Source organism: Phodopus roborovskii, unplaced genomic scaffold (genome assembly GCF_943737965.1).
Source record: "Phodopus roborovskii unplaced genomic scaffold, PHOROB, whole genome shotgun sequence".
Classification (NCBI taxonomy): domain Eukaryota; kingdom Metazoa; phylum Chordata; class Mammalia; order Rodentia; family Cricetidae; genus Phodopus; species Phodopus roborovskii.
In genome coordinates, this window is record NW_026126558.1 from 9,496,816 (window position 1) to 9,519,349 (window position 22,534).

A 22,534-nucleotide genomic window follows, 5' to 3' on the forward strand; every position below is an offset into this window, starting at 1 on the left:
CAAAGCAGATTAGCTGTTGCCAGGGCTGGGGGAGAAAGGGGCTGCTGCGGGGAGAGGTGATGGAAATGTTTGGGAATTAGTGGTGATGGTTGCACAGTGCTAGGAATGCACCTAAGCTCCTGAGGTGACTCAGGGTGGTGAGTTATGTTAATTCTGCCTCCCTTCCTCTAGTTGGGGCCCAGGGAAAGGATCTCTGGTCCTATAGACATGAGGAGCCTGTCTGTGATCAGACCATGGTGGACACAGGCCGTGGGCTCTGCCCCAGCTGTGTCGTGCCCCAGGTCTCCTAGCCTTCCTGTTCCTTGGACATGCTGTTGGCAAGAGGGAGATGAACTTGGAAGCGAACCTAAGAAGATGTCCTTGCACCTCCAAAGTCCAATCCCTTCTCCCCTTTTTAGACAGGACTCCTGACTATACCTGCAGAAGCAGCCCTATGGGCAGGAGGGGACAAGAGGACCCAGGAGGAGTGTAACCACAGTCCCAGCCCTTGCCCAAGAGCCTGAGGTCTCTGCTCTCAGGCTGCTCAAGAATTCCTTCCCTAATGTTGGCCCTGGAGAGTGGAAGCTCCGAAGTGGTTTTGTTTGGCTGAGTGGCAAGGATACTGTGGGTTCCCCTAGAGGACAGTTCTCCTGCCTATCTCACCTCCAGTGACCACTACACATCTTGGCTCGTGATCTGGCCTTATCTCCCAAGCTCACCAGTCCCGGCCCTTCAGCTCTGATGACCTCTGGCCACTCCTACACTCTGACAAGGACACCTGTTGTAAGATTGTCTGTAGAGACACAAAACCATCTGTGTACACCAAGGGCTTGTTGAACCGGTGAGCTCATGGGAGTTTGTTGCAGGAGTATAAGTGACTCTGAAATGCCTATCTCAGCGTGGGGCAAGCCCATGCTTGTTCTCTGTGTGTGGGCTGCCCATATCCAGGGCTGTACACACTCATGTTTGTCCATGCTAGGCACATACAAAAACAAGGACTTGGGTACTTCTGAAAGCTGAAGACAGGCCAGCTCCACAGTTAGTACACAGGACCTGCCAAGCCTTGATCCCTGGGCACCAGCTGAAGTGGGCAGCATGCCGAGGCTGCTTACAGACTGCAGTACTGTGCTGTCCTCGGGTTGGGCTGGATGTGAGTTGACCTGGGCAAGGAAGTCCACTGAGGTGAGGGAGGCTGGGCCTTTGATCGGCTGAGCCACACATTGCAGATTGTTCATTTTCCCTGTGTGGATTAAGTAGGAGTTTCCAGAGAAGTTCTTGGTTCCCCCGCCCCAAATAATGCCTTTAGTGTATACTAATAGGATGTTGGTTTCATTCACTGGTTCTTAGAAGGCACAGAGTTGTGGTTTGGGAACCCAAGTTCCAGGGTCTTGTCCTCAGTGTGCTAATCCACCCGGAAGGGTCTGAGTCAGTAGGGACAGTGAGACCCTGCAGCCCCATTTCTAGATGGCAAATTAGTCTTGGAGGACACTCTGTCTCATGCTACCTCATGAGCCCTTCGTCCCTGGAGGAAGAAGTGAGTAGCTAGGATCTCAGACCAGGGTCTTGAGGCCCCATCTAGGTGATTTCAGTAGGCCTGTGCTCCATGAGGGTCTCCTGCATGTTCTCATCACTGGGCCACTCCAGGCTCACCTCCATCTAAGGGTCTTCATCTCTTCTGTGGAATCCTGCCATCACAAGGACAGCAGGTTAGGATGGAGCCATTTTTGTGCCCTGGTCAGCCAGCCACACTGGTGTCTGGATCCCTAATGTGTCATGTGTTTACCTAAGGGGGCCATGGGGCTCTGTCAGGACGCTGTGCCCTAGCTCTGCTGCACCAGCATTCATGGATCTCCTATGCAGACGGTGGGGCCCACCTACTCAGCATGGTGGCCTTTCCCTTCATCACGTCAGGCTTCCTCGCGAAGCTGTTAGGAGTTCTGTGCCAAACCAGTGTGGCCTGGGGTGCTGATGGACTGGCCCTGGCAGCTTCTAGAAGCTCCCTATGGGGCTGAGGTTAAAAAGAAAACCCTTAGGCAGTGTCACGTGACCCACGCTCCTGCTCCAGCACTCACTGCTGACAAGATTCTCTTCCTTGCCTGGCATGAATGACTCTAGACAGGAGGCACTGCTTTCATAGGTGGCCACACCAGGTACCCAGTGCCGGGAAGGTGGCCACTCACACAAGCTACCTCACACGATCCAGAACTTTCTAAGCATCTGATGAGAGTCCCTGTCATACACTGTGGGGAAGGACAGCAGCTGTCAGGAAGCCTCTGATGGGCAGGTGCACAGCCCGCAGCAGAATGAAGGAAGAAGGCTGGAAGGCGAGGATGCTCTGGAGTAGTGCCCTTCGAGCCACCACCTGCAGGATCCCCAGGGTGCCTGTGCACACCTCCTTGCCTTGTCTTCTGCTCAGTGCCAGCGGGCCTGCCTACACTGGGCTGAGCAGAGGGTGGCTGCCCACCCTCCCCTGGCTGTAGCTGGAACCCTGCAGGGTGCCCCCTCCACAGCTTGGGAAAGGTCACATAGCCTTGGGAGGCCAGCAGGGGAGTGGATATCAAAGCCTCAATGAATTAAGAGATCATGGAATTTTACAGCCTAGTGGCCAATTTCTAAGTCATGCACACTAATGGGCAGCTAATGAGGGATCCTGGGCAGGGACAGGGGAGTGCCCTGAGCCCCTGAGCCTGATTAAGGAGTACAAAGCTTTAGCCACTGACTGGCCAAACACTTTTTATCTTTTTCCTTAGGAGGCTAAGGGGAGGGGTGTGGGGGTGGACTGTTGAGCCTCTTGGCTCCTAGAAGGTGTGGTGTGGCACTGAGTCACTTGTATGCTACTCTGTGTGGTCCCTTTCCCTGCCAGCTTTGATTCCTGCCCTGATCCTACTGCCTACTCCCCCTATAGTATCCATCTCCACCTTCCCAATATTTAATAGCCACACTCTATCTAGTGAGGGAGGTGTGGAGCTGAAAGGCTTTATCCATCTCGGCTCAGCATGGCCAATGAACACCAGACTCTGGGCCATAGCCATGAAGCAACAGTAGCCCCTTGAGGAGGTCAGAAAGAGCATCCCCCCAGATCCTGCCATTGGAGGGTGGCCCTACTACATGCTGGCTTCAGACCCAAGTCTCCAGACTGAGGGCTAAATTGCTGATGTTTCAAGGCACCGAGCTTGAAGCATTTGGTTACAGCTGTCCCAGGAGCTTTCGCAGGGGGTACCCAGTGACTTTGCCGTTCTGGAGTCTGTCCTTCCCTTCAGTACTCCCTGTGTGCTGACTCTTGTCAGCACAGAGCAGGGGGCCAATGGAATCACAGTCTCCTAGGCAGTCACGCTGAGAGGCTGTCAGGCATTTAGTGAGCACCAGCTGTGTGGAGACTCAAGGAGGTCACCAAGTCAAGGTTGAGATGCTAGAAACCCAGGAGGAAACCGTACTTTGGGGGCATCCCTGACAGATGGGCTGATTGGATGGGGTGGAGCTCTAGGCAGAGAAGGTGTCTGATGGAAAGCAGTTCTCAGCAGGGTCCCTCTGCCAGCAGCAGGAAACATAGTAGACAGGCAGGTAGGTCCTCTGACCCCCATCCCAGACCCACCGAGGCAGAAATGCTAGGGATAGACTGGCCACTTGTATGCAGGAACACTCCAGGGGATTCCCAAGAAATGAGTGGGGATCAGGCTTCCAGCAACAAGCTGGTGAAAATGCCTGGTTTGATCTTGACATCTTGATGTGTGTCTTCCAGAGCGGGGGTTGTCTTCTGCCAGCTTAGTAGCCACACATAGGTTCAGAGCATCTACAGTTGCCTTCTGCTCAGTGTGGAGCAGGAACCTGGAGCTTCCCTGAAGCGGAGGCCATCAGTCTGCCTTTCACCAAGGCTTACCTGAAGCTCAGCATTAGTTTGAGGAGCGCCCACCATTGTAAGCGGCAGGGAGAAGACCTACCAGGGATGCTTAGGGACCCTTCCCCAGATGGGCCTCAATGAGACATACTGCCAGCAGTGACATTGAGTAAGGGTGATAGACTCAGCCCAGCCCCTTCCACGACCCTCCCTAAAGTTAGAGGTCTTGTGGGGCAGCTGAGGGATCTGATGCCCGGCCCACAGTGGGTGGGATCGGCTTCTGGGTGCCTGGCCCTGATGGATACCAGCTCTGCTCTGACCAATAAGCTGCTGACAAAGCCACTCCCCAGGGAGGGGACTCTACAGATCACAAGAATTAAGATATCCTGATCAGGTTCATTGCAAGCTCCTTGACCCAACATACGCCCTCTAGGGCCCCCTTGATAAACAGCTCAAGAGTCCATCCCTGTGGAGCTAGACTCTCCGTATCCGTGCCCCTCAGGGTCCCAGCAATGCAGCTGGAGCATCGACAGGAAGCCTAAGTTCGAGTCTGCTGACCCAGGACCGTGGGGTGCCTTACCTGGTTTGGTAAGGATTAGGGCTCCAGGCACTGTGGGAGTTGAAATTGGAAGCACTGTTGTAGGTGGGACCTGGAAAGTAAGCATCCACCAGGAGAGGAAGCTGGGGCTTTAGACGAAGAGGGGAAGGAGGGATGAGGCCAGGGTTGCCTTGGGGCTAGAAGGAGGATGGGAGAGAGAAGAAATGTAAAAGAGTTAGAGGGCTGGGGGTAAATGGGAAGAGGGATGGGAAGACAGAGGAGGACACGGGGTGGGGGGGGGGGAGTACCATAGTTGCCCTGTCTCATGCTGACTGGTTTGAGACCTGAAGGATGAGAAAGGAGGGTTTGATGCTAGCCCTCCCTCTGTCCCTCTGCTGCCCTAGCCATGGAAGGACAGACTAGAGGCCTTCTGGAGAAGCCCCCCACTGCCACCACCAATCCCACTCTGTCCTCACTGGGGGCTGTGTTCATTCTCCTGAAGTCCGCCCTAGGCGCTGGCCTGCTCAACTTTCCCTGGGCCTTCTACAAGGCAGGAGGCCTGGTACCCGCCTTCCTGGTGGCACTGGTGAGTCACAGAGGTGTCGGGGCAGGTAGAAGAGAGTCTGGCTCTTCCCCGTGGGGGTTCTCAGGATTGCTTCTGCAGAGCTGGCTGTCTTGTGTGTGGTATCGTGGGATTTTATTTTCAAGGCTGCACCCAGGAGACATGCCCTCCTCTAAGTGGGTCACATGCAAGAACTGTCCCACTGAATCTCCACAGCTCTTAGGGTTAGGATGAGATTTGTCGTGCCCTGAAGAATTCCCCGGGGGTAAGGAGCCACAAGTTGCTTAGTGTTGTGCTTAGAAGAAACTAATACAAGACCAGGACAGCACTGGATGTGGGACCGATCAGGGGTGAGGTGGGATAGTGCTGAGGGGTTCGGCTTGCACGTCCCAGGGCAGCACAGGCACTTCTACAGCTCTTTCTGTGTAAGTTTGGTCCATGAGGGAGGGGTGGACAGGTCACTGAGCTCTCCCTGGGGAATTACACTTCAGCCTGCTCTTATGCGCTGTAAACCGAGATGGCTGTAGAGCATGTCTGGGTAGTATAGACAGAAGTGTGCACAAGAGCTGTTGTGTGGGATCTGGGGTGAGCAATGGGTTCAGGGTAGTATTCTAACTCATGTATGCACAAATTGTTAAAACACGGAGAGAGTCCTGGAAAATATGAAGTAAAACAGCCCCCTGCTCCCCCCCAAACCATAAATCCTACTCTCAAGAGTGCTTATCCTGAGCCTGCATCTGAATGCATCAGGCCCCAGCTCCCCTGAGAGGTGAGTGAGCTGTCACCATTTCACAGGCCGAACAGCAGGTCTGAGAGTCTGCTTCACACCAGACTGGCCTGAGCCTCTGAGCCAGACATCCCTGTCCTGCCCACATTCCTAGCCATGTCTCTTAAGAGAACAGGAGAGCATTCTCAACTTCCTAGCTCTATGAAGTTTTATCTGCCCCACGTGGCAGAGCTATAGGAGTCCCAGACTCAGACCCAGGCCCAGGGCAGCTGGCAGCACCTACCTCCCCTGAAGCTCTGGCCTGTCTGGTAGAAGCCTAGCATGTGCACAGCACTGGCCTTGCAGAGACTTCACAGAGGGCACACCTGGGCCAGCTGGCCTGTGAGTCAAGCCTCTAATGTGCACAGTCCCATGGTTCCCTCTGCAGGTCTCTTTGCTCTTCCTGATCAGCGGCCTGGTCATCCTGGGCTACGCAGCCTCCATCAGCGGCCAGACCACCTACCAGGGTGTGGTCCGTGAACTGTGTGGGGCTGCCATGGGGAAGCTGTGTGAAGCCTGCTTCCTGACCAACCTGATCATGATCTCTGTGGCCTTCCTCAGGGTGATCGGGGACCAGCTAGAGAAATGTGAGTTCCTTTCCTGGCATTGGGGTAACCCAGGGTGCAAGGCCTGTAATGACTCTCGGGCCCCCAGCTGGTGAGCAGGACAGTGGGTAGTTGATGGACCTCAAGGGGGACAGTAGAGGCAAGGCCTCGCCTGAGGATCCAATGTGGTTAGGAAGGGAGCAGTTGATCATGAAGGCATGAGAGAGGCTCTGACTGCAGAAAGAATGGCTAATGGAGACAGCCCATTTCACAGATGGGAAAACTAAGCCAGCTGCAGAACTTCCCAGTAGCACCCTTCACTTAGGCACTGTGAGAACACGTGTAATCATGGTCTCTGACCCTCTACTAAGGCTTCTCTAAGCATGGCTGCAGCTGCGCCAGGCATGTTTTCCTACCTTCTGTTTGCACCATGCCAGGCATGTGCTTGGCAGCTTGCTGTGCTTTCCACCTGACTTACAGATATCTGGACCATTTTGCTTCATTTCCATTTGGCAGTTGTTCAGATCCTCTGGTTCCTGTCTTAACTGCATCACAGACAACACTATCATCTTGCACAGTTATGAAGTTTAGAGGCTGTTAAAACCCTGCTGGATGGCGGTAGTACACACCTTTGATCCCAGCACACAGGAGACAGAGGCAGAGGCAGGCAGATCTATGTGAGTTTGAGACCAGCCTGGTCTCCAAAGCCACAGAGAAACCCTGTCTCAAAACTACAAAACAAACACGACAAAATAAACTCACTTGGGACCCAGTGCTAGTCAGTCTCGGTGAACATTCCATGTTGTTCTGTTTTATTTTGAAACAGGGTTTCAATAGCCCAAGCTGGACTAGAACTGAGCTCACTATGTAGCTGAGGATAACCTTGAGCTCCTAATCCTCCTGTTCCCCCTGTTTAAAATATATTTATGTTTATTATTAATTATGTGTGTGTTTGGGGGTGGTATATGCATGTGAGTGCTGGTACTTCTGGAGGCCAAAGGGGTCAGATCTCTTGGAGTGAGAGTTATGGGTGATTGTGCGTCACCTGATGCAGATGCTAGAAGCCACCTCTACAAGGGCAGTGCATGCCCCCCCCCCATGTAGAGCAGTATATGCTCCTCCTCCTGAGTCCACTGTGCAGCCCCCTGCCTTTGTGTAAGTACTGTGATTACAGGCATGTGCCAGTACTGGGGATGGAACTCAGGGCTTCCTGTGTGCTAGATGAGCGCTCTATTTATTCACTGAGCTGCATCCCCAGACAATCTCTTCTGAGTTTTTAAATGTCCTGGTTAGTCTATGCTATCTAATAACCGGTATTGACAGCTACAGCTGCAACTGCAGACCTGCCTACCTCGCCCTTTATTCCGCAGTCTCTGCTCTGTGGCTTTTGAAACCCGGTGATTAGGCACATCCTTTATTAATATGAAATATTCCGCTTTCATCTCTGGCCTCCTTCTCTATTAATAGAGACACCAGCTTCCTCAAGGTCAGTGGCTATGGGTCGCCTTCACATACTTCTCTGAAGCCAGCTACAGCTTGGGATTGTAAATATGTTCCTTGTAGACAGCATATGGCTGAGTCTTGTGAGTTTCTTTAATTTAATTTTTATTTTTTATCATCTTGACAACCTCAGGCTTTTAATTGGAATCTTTAGGCGTAATTGGAATATAGCTGTTGCTAGGGTTAGATTGAGTCTACTGTATTGCTGTTTGTGTTTTTCTTTCCTGCCCTTGTATGGCAAGGCCCTGGCTGTGGAATTTTAGAACCTCCGACACTGTCCAGTGCCAAAGAATATGGAGGACGGACTCTCTGGCCCTCCCAGTGAGTAAATGGTCACACATGTGGCACAAGGAGTTCCTCCCACCACTCAGATCCAGAACTGACAGTGAGGCAGTGTTGAGAAGTCAGAGTCGCAGGGATGGAGCACTATGCCCGAGAGTCTTTACTGAGATATGAGCCACCCCAGGTCTCAATGCGCAGACGGGCAGAGAGAGCATGTTCATGTTTTTATGGTCAGTCACTGGGGATGTGGCTGTCCTTGACATCCCACACTCTTAGAAAGGAGATGCTAAAAAGACCTTGAGTGCTCAGGGGCAGACACTATATGAGTTAGGCGCATGGACCCCATCAGTGCTGGAAACTTCATGGGCTGTCTAGACATTTCAGGTTGGTGAAGGAGGTGATATCATTCTGATGATGCCTGCTGTTTCCTGGCTGTAGGAAGTTCACTGGGTGAAAGATTTGCACCCCACCCTATGTGGCATTCTAAAATCCACTTGGAATGTCTATGTACCCTTCAACACCTCCTTCCTCTTGGTGGCTCTGGGGTGCGTGCGTGCGCGCGTGTGTGTGTGTGTGTGTGTGTGTGTGTATGTGTGTGTGTGTGTGTGTGTATGTGTGTGTGTGACTATCCTGAATAGAGCCTCTGCATGGTGGAGACCTGGCTGTAGGACCCTTCCTCACCTCACCAGCTGGGGGAGCTGTTCTCACCAGGCAGTTATTTCTGTGTTTGATTATGAAAAGGCTTTACTCACTGCAGTGCAAGTGACCCCATGACCCTCTCCCAGCCTCACCTCTGTCCAGTGGTCACCTTGCCTGTGGTTCCCAGTCACTCCAGCTTCAGGCTGCCTGCCACTCCCTTGCTCCCCTCCCCCACCTGCCCTCCCTCTTAAACCAGCTCTCATTAGCCGTCCTGCTGTTTTCCATGGCTCTCTCACTGAGACTTTGTCTGGTCCCCTGTCCTTCACATGACTTTGTCCTGCAGTGTGTGGCATAAGAGACTTTATGGCAGGTCTAGGTGTGGCTTTTAGACGGATGGGCAGCCCCCAGCTTGGGGAGCTCCTGGCTGCCACAGGTAAAGTGGAATCAGCAGGAGGGGCCATGAGGAGAGACAGATAGGTGGCTGAGGGGGACTCTAGGGTTTCCAGCAGGCACCAGGAGTAGGCTGCCACTATCCAGGGACCTTGAAACCAGCTCTGTCATCAGCTGACCTAAAGGGTCCTAACTACCCTTGGTGGAACTGAGGGGCCAGCCCAGCTCCCCTAACTTGTACACGCCAAGGCACAATGTGGGCAAGAGTTACATTTCTCAGCCACCCAGCTGTGGAGTGTGCAGTTCCTGGGCTCCAGTGCAAAGCTGAGGCAAGAACCAATCGGCTCACTTCCCCAGCAGTGTGGCCAGAGACCCAAATGACCCCATCTCACCCTAGCTAGCTCAACTCTCAGTGCCACAAAGGCAGAAAAGGAAGCTCGATGCTTGATTGTTGAATGACTCCATGAAATTTGGGGTTCCTTCCTTCAATGGGAGCATGGGATGGGACCCATTTCATTTCTGATCCCTCCACTCCCAGGCGGTTACTTGGGGTTCCACAGCCTGGCTCCTGTCCCTGTCTCTAACAGTGTGTGACTCCCTCCTGCCCGAAGTCCCACAGCCCTGGTATGCAGCCCAGGACTTCACTCTGCCCCTGATCTCCGTGCTTATCATCTTTCCCCTGTCAGCGCTACGGGAAATCGCCTTCCAGAAGTATACCAGGTATGGGGGCCTCAGAGGCTTCTGGGTTGTGATGTGATAGGGCCTCACTTTGGGCAGCACAGGTTCTGTGCACTTAAGAGTAGCAAATGTAGATAAGCCAAGAAATACTAACAGCCGGTCTTTAAAAAAATAATATTTAACTTATTCTTCAATAATTCCCTACATGTGTACGTGTATCTTGATCAAATCAACTCCTTGTTCCTACCTTCCTCTCCTTCTGGATCCTCTCCAAATCTCTCCTTCCCACATCTGTCTCTCTCCTCTTCCTCCTCCCCTTTAACACTGATTACCCACATGTGTATAGGTGTGGTATGATGCCACACATTGGAGCATGAGTAATGTCCATGGGCCACACCCCCCCCCCAAGGAAATTCATTCCCTCCAGCAGTTCCCCAGCTACGAATGGGGCTTCATGGTCCCCTTCCCTATCCATGCCCCTCCCCATCCATGCCCCTCCCCATTCATGCCCTTCCCTATCCATGCTCCTCCCATTCATGCCCCTCCCCATCCATGCCCTTCCCTATCCATGCCCTCCCATTCATGCCCCTCCCTGTCCATGCCCCTCCCTGTCCATGCCCCTCCCATCCATGCCCCTCCCATCCATGCCCCTCCCCATCCACGCTGGAATGTTGGCAGCCTTGGATCTCACCACAGCTGTTGAGTTCATGAGTGTGATAGCCATGACACGTCCAGAAGACAGCATCTCTCAGCCCTCCCCATCCTTTAGCCCTTACATTCTTTTTCTCCCCTCTTCCACGATGCTATCTGGGGCCTGCAGGGAGAGGGTTGATACAGATGTCTCATTCTGGGCTGAGCACGCAATGGTCACTAGTTCTCAGCACATTGACTACCTAAGAGTCTCTGCATTGACCACTACTCTGAGAAAAGAGGCTTCTCTGACCAAGGCTGAGAGCAGCACTAACCAGTGGGTGTAGACACAGCCCAGCCTTGTGCTTTGGACCAGTTTTACAGTACCAAGCATGACCTCCCTCCTGTGGAGCAGGCTTCAAGTCCAGTCAGAAGGCTGTTGGTTACCTGGACAGTCATTCCATTACTGCCCAGCAGGTTGGTATTGTAGCGTGCAGCGTCTTTTCTCCCACAGCAGCCTGTGTTGCACCGACACCACTATGACAGCTAGCCACAAGACTGACTTGCTAAAGGGACTTGCCATCTAGTTCTGATGGGGAGCCCAAACTGTGGCAATAGCCCATGGGGTTTTTGGGGGGCAGGCCAGCACTCTGGGACCTCCCTGACCAATAATTCGTAACAGAGGTATCGCATGCCTGGCACTGGAACTTTTGTTGAATAACTCATGTCTTCTGGAAGCAGTATTGTTCACCCATGTAGAGCACCACTATTCCACTTTTTTTTTTTTTTTTTTTTTTTTTTTTTTTTTTTAAGACAGGACCTTACTATGTAGATCTGGCTGAGTTTGAACTCACAAGTGTCTACTTTTCTCTGGAATGCTAGATTTAAAAAAAAATTTTTTTTTTAAATTAGCTTACAACACAGTTGTTTTCCATAAGGATTTTTCCCATGTTCTTAGTTTTGGCTAGACCCACCCCTCACCTTTCCTCCACTCCCGTGCCTAGCCATATTGGAACCTTTAACTTCAGTGTTGCACCCTACTTTTTAGTATCACATGTACTGCACTATCATCTCCTCTGTTAAGGCGTCTGGGACTTGTGTGAGCTCATGTGAACAGCAGTGTTCGCCTAGCTGGGACGGGGTCACCTCCCTTAGAGGTGACCAGCTCCATCCATTTCCCTGCACATGTCTTCCTCTCACTTTTCTTAACAGCACTGCAGCAGCTCACCTTGTCATCTGACGGTGGCAGGCTTCCTCCCCCTCCCCCTACACACAGTCAGACGGGCGTGGTTTTCAATTCATTTTTGATCCTGAGGCTTCCGGGGATGGTGTTGAAAAACCAAAGCCTAAAGACAGACAGTCTCGGCCCAAGTTCAGGTTCATCACTGGCCTTCCCCTTGTGTGTGAATAACAATGCACTTGTGTAACCTGGGAAGCAGAGCCCAGTCCCTCCACAGCTGTAGCTGGCAAGGCTCCTGTGGCCTTCAGGCCATAACAGGCTCTTCCCCTCTCCTGAAGGTGTCCTGACTTGGATATCAAACCCCAGCAGCTGACTGGTATTCACTGGTGAGAGGAGAGATGTCCAGTTGCTTTTCCCAAGCATGCTGGGCCATCCAGAAGCCACACCCCTGAAATGTGGACCAGAACAACAGGGCATAGCTGCCCCTGGGAACTCCCCATAAGGAGAGGGAATGGTGGTTCAGGAGGAGAGCTTCCTGGCTCCACTCTAGCCAGGGCAGAGCTGGGATGCCCCTGTGGGTATTGGCTGGGTCTTTGGTGCAGGGTTTCTGATTCTGCCCTGTGTGTGTGCTAGCATCCTAGGTACCCTGGCTGCTTGCTACCTTGCCCTGGTCATTACGGTGCAATACTACCTATGGCCCCAGGGCCTCCTGCACCAGCCCCGCCCTTTGCTCAGGTGAGTTTGGAGGACAGTTTTTCCTGCTTTGTGGTTGGCAATGGGATTCTTGGAAGGAGAGCCTCTGGGGCTTGCCTTAGAACCCTGGTTCTTTCTCATGAGATCCCTCCTGTCTCTAATGTGTGATGAAGCTAAGAAGTTCCTTCTTCAGAAGAAAACAAAGACCGAAGGCCACACCAACCTGGTGCTCCTGCACCAAAAACAGACACATGCTCTATGTGGAGGCTGTGGGACCTGGCAGGTCCCCAGGCAGGTCTCCAGGCAACAATTGGCTGTTGAGAAGCCCAGACTAAGGCTGAAAGTGAGGTAGTGTGTCCCGCAGAGACTCAGCTACTATGAAGACTGTTGTTTTGCCATGGGTGAACTGGAGCACCCCCAGTGCTTTGAGCACAGCTGGGAGGAGGCATGGCTCGCTCCTGCAAAGGGTTGCCAGGTGGGCTGTGGGAGTCAGGTGCAGGAGTGGGAGTCAGGCAGGAAGTCCCAGCCTAGACCTGATGCCTCAGGCTGAGGAACATCCCAGGCAGGTGATATGATGTGGTCAGATGCTAGGTGTGTGGACGTCTGTTTCTCAGGGACAGGGGCAGCTCAGGGGCTTATAATTGTAGTCACCACTCTAGGAATTTTGTATCATAATTGAACCAAGGCCTCAGTATGTACATCCTCCATTGGGTCCCATAGGTGATGTGGTTGTCCTGGCCAGGAACTACAAGTGATAAGAATACAGGAATTAGAGGATTTGTGTCCCAGATGGTGAAGCCTGAGCTCAGGTCAGGGAGTGGCAGAGGGTGAGCCAGAAAGTGGCTTGGAGACATCTGCTAGCTCCTCAGTGGCTGGCCAGCTGTGTGTGTCTGCCTGTGTGTGTCTGCAGTTTGAAGGAGGCAGGCTAGGGGAAGCAGAGTTGTGCTAATGTCTGCACAGTTCATTGTTATTGTTTAATTTTACGTGCATTGGTGGTTTGCCAGCATGTATATCTGTGTGAGCATGTCCGGACCCCTAGAACTAGAGTTACAGATGGTTGTGAGTCACCATGTAGGCATTGGGAATTGAACCCAGGGTCCTCTGAAAGAGTTGTCAGTGTTCTTAACCTCTGAGCCAACTCTCCAGTCCCCCCCCCCCCAATCCCCGGTGGGGTTTGTAAGTAGGTGAGTCTCCTGGGGCTGCTGCGACAAATCCCTAAAAACCAAGGAACTCAAACAGTCAGGAATGTTTCTCTCCACACTGGAGCAAATGTGTCTTCCCTCACAGTGCTGGCTGGCGTAAGAGGTCCAGTTCGTATGTTCAGTCAGACCATGGCCTGGGAAAGCCCATTCCTTCTGAAGTTGCTGGGAAAGCATCTTGCTTTTCCTACTTTTAGCAGCTGCCCACAGTCCTTAGACTGTGACCCTTCCTCCTCTAAAGCCAGCCATATGGTAGCTCTGCCCTGCCCCTGGTCACGGCTCTCCTGTTACAACTGGGCAGAGGCTCTGGTTGCACACTGTGGTCTCCTGTGGCACACTGGGCTCACCTCCGTGACCCAAGGCACTGCTCATACTTAGCTTCGGCCCTATCTACAAAGTTCCTTTCGGCCTGGAGGGATATATTTGCAGAGTCCTGGGTAAGGCCAGGACAGGGATGTTTGGTGGGGGGCTGTTAACTCTTCCACAGCCTGAGGTTCTGACCACAGGGAACTTCTGTTCATGCCCCACTGGACTGTGTGTCCCTGTGGGTGTCAGAGACTGCCATAAAGAGTTGCTTAGCAAAGCAAACAGGATCTACCAGACAGGAGCCAGGAGAGGGGGGACACTGGCTCCTTGGGGTGACTTGGACACAGGGCACACCGACCTTGCATTTGGGGAGATGTGTTGGACAGTGACTGTGTGTGCCCTAGCACCCCACATTTGAGATAGGCAGCCTCTGGAGGGAAGATGGGGGCTCTGCCTTGCCCACACCCCACCCACACAGGCAGTGTCGTATCACCAAATGTCCACAGAGATGTATTTAGAAAAAATAACAGCACTGAACAAGCATCCCTGCAGCCCTGGCACACGCTCACAGACTTGGCCATTCAAAACACGTCTTGCAGCCACACTCCATCACATTTCCCTCATTTTGTTTAAAACAAATGCTCTCAAGTTGAAGGTTGTCTCCAGTTCCTTAATGAGCACCTGTCCCTGTCTATTCACAGCCAGTCCCCCTGGACCTCTGTGTTTAGTGTCTTCCCTACCATCTGCTTTGGATTCCAGGTATGTTGAGAATGTGACATTTTCAGGCTTCTGGGAATCTCTGGAGAGTACAGCTTCCCCCAAGGCAGAAGTCAGAGTACTTGTTCTGTTCTTGGTGCCCAGCTGTGCCCATGGGCTGTCTTCCAGAGGCTGTGACATCTGGGTCACCTAGAGGGGATGTGAGCTGTCATTGAACTTCTCCCCCAAACCCCCCGTATCGGCAGTCCCATGTTGGTTGGGTCTGGAATCCAGAGAAGGGGGTGGGTGCCTGGAACACACTCTCTGAAGAGTGATCACAGAACTCCCAGCAGGCTTGGGGACAGAGCCACAGATACTTGCAGAATGAGTAGATTCAGCTCTGGACCTTGGAGAAGAAAGATCATGTCTCTTAAGATTTTACTGCGTAGAGGGTATAGAGAGAGGGAAAGGCAGGAGGCCAAGTGACAGGACAGGGGACCATGCCTGGCTAAGACTCGCCTCTCCTAAAAACCCACTGCTGCCAACAACTTCGCCGCAAAGCAGAGTTCATAGAGATTGGTGATGGCACCCAGGCCTAGTGACCTGTGCCCCCTCCCCTTGCCCTCCAGTTCCGTTCTTCCACTTGGATTTCCTTTCAGAACTGTTTGTTTGTTTGCTTGCTTGCTTGTTTGTTTGTTTTGATAACCTCCTGTGACACTGCCATTCTCAGCCTGGCAACTGGCTCAGCATTACCTCTGGGGCTCAGTAAGAGACTCCTGAGAAGCTCACACACCTGATGTTTTGAAAGCTGCCTGGGGCTGAGTTTGCTCTGAGATGCTGCCTGGGTGTGGTCAACTCAGAGCAGCAGACAGCCTGTGCGAACCTCTTCCAAAGGCTCACAGCCCTCATCTTGACTTCCTTGTGCCTTGGCTCTCCTAGCAACCAGGCTGTGGTTTCCAGGGTTTCCAGGGCAGCAGTGACTGGGGAGCTGGGAAGGACAGGATAGGAGTGTGGGGGTAGGGCTCAGGCCACGGTGGATGAAGGATCTGAAGAGTCAGGAGTCCGAGGAGATCTGTGAGGATGAAGAGGGTGGAGCTTGGCAGCTTGGCCTGTGAGGAAGGAAAGGCAGCAAGGGTCATGGCCATCAGGACTTCTGACAGGACTCAAACACACCACTTCTCCCTGAACTGGATCAGTGAAGGGCCTGGGGGAACAGAGGTTGAGGCTGAAGACACTGTCTCTAGTCACCATGGCCACTCTGGCACCCTGGTTTTTATCATTATTATTAATTTATTTTTTACATTCCAATCCCAGTTCCCCTCCCTCCTCTCCTTCCCCTCCCTCTACTCCCCACCTCCTCCCATCTGCTCCTCGGAGAGGGTAAGGCCTCCCCAGGGAAGTCTCAGTCTCCTAAGTCTGACCCATCCTCTCCTTGAGGCAGGATCAAGGCACCTCTCCACCTCCCACACCCCTGGTAGGCTGAGCAAGGTATCTCTCCATACAGAATGGGCTCCACTAAGTCAGTTTGTGCATTAGAGTTAGATCTTGGACCCACCGCCAGTGGCCTCATGTATTGTTCCAGCCACACCATTGTCACCTGTATTAAGGGAGTCCAGTTTGGTCTTATGCAGGTTTTGTTTTAAACAGCTTTACTGAGGCCTCTCCCTTGCTTGTCATCTTTCCTTCATTATGTTGTTTTGTGAGATTCACTGAGGTGGGGAGTCAGGTCAGTCCTTTTAAGAGCTGTATAGTACTACACTCATGAGTGTCTTGAAATTTGCCTATGCTTCTGGTAGACACTCGGGTACTTACCAGCTTCGGTGTGTAACACCTCCCCAGTTGTCCCTGGAGGGTCTGAGCTACAGGTTCTGTCTTCCAGAGTCACGAGGCCGCAGTCTCCATCTACTGCAGCATGCGGAACCAGAGCCTCTCCCACTGGGCCCTGGTCTCTGTGTCGTCCTTGCTGGCCTGTTGCCTTGTCTACTCGCTGACAGGTAGGGCCTGCAGGTGCGTCCCAGAGGAGAGGGAGTAGCCATGGAAAGGGGAAAAGACAAGGGTCCTGAGAGACCCTTCCCATGCTGGGCTGTAAGCACTGCTGTGCATTTAATCCATAGTGTCCCATAGGAAGAGGCTGCATGCAGATGGGGAAACTGAGGTTCAGAGGGCTTCAGTGGCTTTTCCAAGGTCCCACAGTTAGATGTGCAAAGCCGAGACCCACACATGTTCTAATGCCCCTGTTCTCATCTCCCCTGCTATTCTGGGACATGGTTTTATCTGGGAAGAGGTTTACAAAGCACTTGTGCAGATGTAGTGACTCAGAGTACTCACAAATGTTGTGAGGTAAGCAGAGGTCGTCAGAGGTGGTAAAAACATGGCCCAGGGAGTAGTTATGAGAGGCCCACGATTACAGCATGTGCCTATTCAGACTCAGGTATCAGTACAGCTGACCTTTAGTGGCTACTGCCTGGTGGCCTTTCTTGCTTTCATCTATTGGAGCTGCTGACCTGGAAGGTTTAGGCTGCAGTGACTCTGCTGTGCAGCTTTGAACTCCTAGGGTCGCCTGAGGGAGTTGCCAGAGACCTTTTCCCCAGCCAGCGGATCCTGTCCTTCTGCAGTCCCAGGCTTTGAAGGTTATGACTGTGTTATCTGCAGATTTCCCTAGTGTCAGGGTCAGTAGGATCACAGGAGCTCCTAGATAGGCCTCCAAGTAAATGTCTCAGGACAGGGCAAAGACCTGGGTAACAAGAAGCAGTGTTTTAGGCTGGGCATTGGTGGTGCATGCCTTTAATCCCAGCACTCAGGAAGCAGAAGCGGGTGGATCTCTGTGAGTTCAAGGCCAGCCTGGTCTACAGAATGAGTTCCAAGACAGGCAGAAGTGTTGTGCTGTGGGAAGAAGCTAGCTTTCTGCCTCTGCCAGCTGTATGACTGTAGAGGATCAGGGATAGTCTAGTCCTTGGTTTTCCCATCTGGAAGATGGAAGATGGATGTGGGACCAGTTGCTTCTTTGGCTTCTGTTGCCTGAGCTGGAGGACATGGGAGGTGGGAGATGTGTGCCTATTTCCCAAGGCACTGGGGCTTCCAGTCAATGGTCATATCTGAGCCCTGGCACCAGCCGTGAGCAACCAGCTAGTCTGTAGGAGTGTTTGGGACACAGAACAAGGAACCCTTCCAGAACCTTCCAACCATACCAAAGAACATCCTTAGGGTATGGGGGGATTTTTCTCATTGCGGATACCCACCGTCTTCTCTCCCACTTGCAGGGGTTTATGGCTTCTTGACTTTTGGAACTGAAGTTTCTGCGGATGTCTTGATGTCCTACCCAGGCAATGACACGGCCATCATTGTAGCACGTATTCTCTTTGCTGTCTCTGTTGTGACTGTCTACCCCATTGTGCTGTTCCTGGGGAGGTGAGTGTCTGTTCACCCCGGTGCACCATAGGTAGTGTTCTCCGTGTGTGTGGGTACAAGTGGGACTGAGGTCATCTCTGACGGACACAGTGGGTTTCGGGGTGGACCAGCGAGTAAGCATCAGAACTGGGCCTAGAACCGCGACTCCCCTTCCCTACAGACCCAAAGGCTGAGAGGTGCCCTGGGGAACACTGGGCTGGGTGTGGGGGCAGACCCTGCCGTGTGCAGGACTGATAGAAGCCGGGAGATCAGCACCATAGGCGCTGGCTGTGCACCGGTGGCCGTGTATCTACAGGTCTGTAATGCAGGACTTTTGGAAAAAGAGCTACTGGGCCACACATGGTCCTCCAGTACTGGTTGACCCCTCAGGGCCATGGGTTCGACTGCCACTGACCTTCCTGTGGGTGTCAGTGACACTTGCGATGGCCTTGTTTCTGCCGGACCTCAGTGAGATCATCAGCATTATCGGTGGCATCAGCTCCTTCTTCATCTTCATCTTCCCCGGTAAGTGATTGCCTCCATCCTCCAGCACTCGACCTTGGTCTATAGTGGTGGTTCTCAACCTGTGAGTCGTGACCCCTTAGGCAAACTTGTACCTCCAAAAGTATTTACTTTACAAATGATGTCAGTAGCATAGTTTTACAGTTGGGGGTCACTGCAGCATGAGGAACTGTATTAAAGAGTTGCAGCCTTAGGAAGGTTGAGAAGTACTTCCATGTCTATACTATGCAATTCTGCTATGAGAAGAAAGAGCTGTATCAGGTAGATATTGAACTTGAGAGATGATGGTCCCATGGTGAACCATGGCCAGATGTTCTAGATGCCAACCTGGGTTGTCTCTGAGACAGTGATAACACCATTGGACACAGCAGCTCTACACACAGGTAGAAGCCAGGCCAGAGAGTGTCACTGTTCATTCTGGTTTGGGGTAGAGTTTAATGAATTTCATGGTGCCTGCCTCTTTCAACTCCCTGTTCTGAGGCCACTTCTTTCAAGTCTGGCTCAGGCCCCCGGGAGCCTTTTCAAAGCTCTTTCCTGTGCCCCCAGGGAACTGCCTGGGGGTGGTGGGGAGGGGCAGGCAGTGTGGGAGCAGTTCCTGGGAAGCACCAGGCAGAATTGAAAGGCTTTAAAACTGAACAGAACCGATGCTGGAGGTGTGACCCAGGACTCATGCATGCCAGGCCAGAGCTCTAGAGCTGAAGTACAGCCCCGGCTAAATGGAGGCATGTGCGTAGGGCACTTCCGGGAATCTGCCTGTGCCACACACCTGGCTTTTTCTGTTGTTGTTGCATATAACATGTGTGTGGAAGTGTGTGTGTGTGTGTGTGCAAGTGGGAACCCAAGATTGACACTGTAATCATTAATTGCTTTCTACCCTATGCGTTTACTAAATCAGGAGCTTGCCATTTTAGCTAGCCCATTGTGCCAGCCAATGCTGAGATTGTAGGCGGGCTACCACATCACCAGCTTTTGAATTCCAGGGAGCCGAGCTGCAGTCCTCATGCTTGCATGGCAAATGCTTGCCCACTGAGCCAGCTCCCAGCCCCAAACTAGCTCTTTCAGTTTTGTTTGTTTGTTTTGTTTTGTAATGTGGTTTCTAGGTAATCAAACCTGGGTCTCTGTGCCTACAAGGCAAGAACTTTATCAACTGAGCTATCTCCCCAACGTAAAAATATTTAAAAATTGAGGAGGAGGAAGAGGAAGAAGAGGAGGAAGGGGAGGAAGATGGAGCATAGTAGTACTTGCCTGTTATCCCAGCAATAGAGAGGCTAAGGCAGGGGGATGGAGAATTCTAGGCCAGTCGGGGTTGTGTTGCAAGATCCTGGCTGCAGCTCCATGGGTGCATACCAGGACTGGGTATCAACCAAGTTCCTGCCCCTGGAAGGCAGAGAGAGGCCTGAGAGGCTATGCTGTTCAGTGAAATCATTTTAGGGGTGCTTAGCTGGAGCTCTCACTGCACTCGCTAACTCCAAACTGGCCCCTTAACCACTTTCCACTGGCCACCTGAGGACTGCCGGGTATTGGCAGCCCTCTGTGCCTCCAGTTCAGTAAGGGAGAGCCAAGTTGAATTTCTGTCTTCTTTGCAGGTTTGTGCCTCATCTGTGCTGTGGGCATGGAGCCCATGGGACCAAGAGTCAAGTGAGTGACCCCAAGATGAGGGTAGCACCTAGGGTGTACTCAGGGGCTATGAGCTAGAATGATGTACTCTCCTGGGCCTGGGAAACCAGAGGTGGTGGTGTGCCCTCACCCCTCTTTGAGCATGTGTGCATGAGAACAACTCATATCCCCAGCAGCCTTCAGCAGTATGTGCATATTATATTTCAGGCTCCGTATTTGGAATTTCCTGTCTGTTTGGAGTGTCTCCTCCCCGCCTCCCCTCTAGTGGCCCAGGCTATACCTCCCTTGAAGCTTGGCTCAGGAGCAGGCTGGTCCTGAGTCAAAAGTTCTAGTGGCTGAAATGACTCAGGCCCACCTGTTGTGTCTTCCTGATAGCAGATCTTGCCAGGATCTGTGGAGGAGGGGCTCTTATCCAGACACCTTCATATACCTATCTCCACCATACACATGACGGGGTGGCACAGGAGGCCATTGAGGAGAGAGCCAGCCCCAGCTCAGACCCTGGAATCTGAATTCCCTTGCTTATCCACCCCCTTGATTACCACTGCACAGCTGTGGAAATAAACGGAGGCAGATGGAAACATGCAGGATTAGCTTTCTGCAGGGAATGGCTCAAATGCACCCTGTGGGCTCTGGAAGCAGTCCTGAGATGGGCATGGTGGGTCTCAAACCCCTATCACCCTTTCCTTAGGAGGACACTTGTCCATGGACTCAGGCTCAGCATCCTGCACTTAATCACCCACACAGACCCTGTTCTGGATAAGGCCATAGTCCCATGCTAGCATGTGATGTGTGGTACCACTCGGCCCATTTCAGATGCCTATGGCTTATATAGCCATGGATGTGGGTGCCTGCTGCAGGTCTGTGCCCAGCCCCTATCCTTCAGCCCCTGTGAGCCCAAGTTTTGTTTTTCCAGGAGAGCAGGTGTTGCTCTGGACTTTTGTAAGCTAGCTGCCTGGTCCCCACTGGCTGGTTCCCAGAGCTCCTGTGGATTCTTGCTCTGGACAAGTTCAGCATGGTTCATTCATAGACTTTGAAGATGGTTTTCTGAAATTGCCCTCTGTCTTTCCCACCTGTTAACAAGTGGTGTTGTGTCCTGTGAACTTTTGGGGTGGGGGAAGCTGATGCTGTTCAGCCAGAGATGTCCCTCACTGGTGACAGTTCCTTCTGGCCTCTGTTAATGCTGCAGTGATCTCTCTGGAAGCCCTGCCATTTGCTGGTCCATTGATCGCCAGTTAAGAAAATGGCCTACAGGCTTGCCTACAACTGGACATAATGGACACATTTTCTCAGTTGAATTGCCCTCCTATGATTTTAGCGTGTGTCAAGTTGACATAAAACTAGCCAGCACGGGGGGGGGGGGGGCTGTGTCTTAATTTGATGACACTTCTGTCCTGCCAACACCATCTGGTACTGCATATACTGCCAGCCACACAACCAGGCATGTTACATTGCAGGTGCTGCCTGGAGGCCTGGGGCACCCTCTCCGTGCTGGTGGGCACTTTCATCTTTGGACAGAGCACAGCTGAGGCCATGTTGGAGTTGCTCTGAGAGGCCTCTGGGATCTGGCCTGAGAACCCTGTGGGTTCTTGTCATCACAAAGGCGCTGGGGAAGAGGGCAGTCATGCCTGCTGGCTGCCTACTGAACTCTACTCCTCCTGTGGCTGGCTCCTAGGGCCCTGGTGAGAAAGGACTGCTGTGACAAGTTATCACCAGCTAGTGACTCAGGACAATCGGTGCTCATGCTACTGAAAGCTGGAGTGTTAGCTACAGTGTGTGAGCCACGCTGCCCCAGAAGGCTCTGGAATGCTCCCTTCTACTGTCCTGGTAGCTGCAAGAAGTCTTTAGAGTTCCTGGCTTGTAGATGTGTCATGCAAGTCTCTGTATTCATGATTACATGGTTAATACCTGCCCTGTGTGTCTCTGTTCAAACTTCTCTTTACCAAGTAGGGTGCCAACTACCCAGACAGGGCCCATCTCAAGTTAGTAAGTGCTTGTCTGCACCGGCTGTACCTCCTTTTAGTTACTGAAGATGTGTGTCTTAGTTACTGGTCCATTGCTGTGAAGAGACATATGATCAAGGTAAGTTACAGAAGAATTTGTTGTGAGCTTACATTTTCAGAGAGTTAGAGTCCATGACCATCATGGCAGGGAGCATGGCAGGCAGATGCTGGAGCAGTAGCTGAGAGATTACATCCTTATCCACAAGCACAGGCAGAGAGAGCACACTAGAAATAGTGTGGACTTTTGAAGCCTCAAAGCCCACCCTGAGAGACACACCTCCCCCAACAAGGCCACACCTCCTAGTCCTTCTCAAACAGTTCTACCAACTTGAGACCAAGCACTCAAACATATAAAGTTTTGGGGGCTATTTCCATTCAAACCGACACATTCCATTTTCTGGCCCCATAGGCTTGTAGCCATATCATAATGCAAACATGCATTCAGTCCAATGTCAAAAGTACCCATTATTGAGGTTCGACTTAAGGTTATATGAGGATTTAATGAAATGTGACACAGCCATGGGAACATCCAATGTTGATATTTCTCAAGAAGTAAATTTAGAACACAGGAATGTCTGTGACCTTCC

The 22,534-nt window shown here is 52.2% G+C and overlaps 1 protein-coding gene across 1 annotated transcript; it reads left to right on the forward strand.

The window, feature by feature from the left end:
- The first annotated feature begins 4,289 nt into the window (after positions 1 to 4,289).
- Positions 4,290 to 21,686, forward strand: Slc38a8 (solute carrier family 38 member 8). The gene is made up of 11 exons (XM_051201614.1): positions 4,290 to 4,402; positions 4,757 to 4,938; positions 6,069 to 6,267; positions 9,624 to 9,756; positions 12,158 to 12,259; positions 14,424 to 14,481; positions 16,298 to 16,412; positions 17,679 to 17,826; positions 18,122 to 18,330; positions 19,914 to 19,965; positions 21,402 to 21,686. Exons 2-11 carry the CDS (start codon positions 4,759 to 4,761, stop codon positions 21,493 to 21,495), a joined length of 1,290 nt encoding a protein of 429 aa, XP_051057571.1. The 5' UTR covers positions 4,290 to 4,402; positions 4,757 to 4,758; the 3' UTR covers positions 21,496 to 21,686.
- The last annotated feature ends 848 nt before the right edge of the window (positions 21,687 to 22,534 follow it).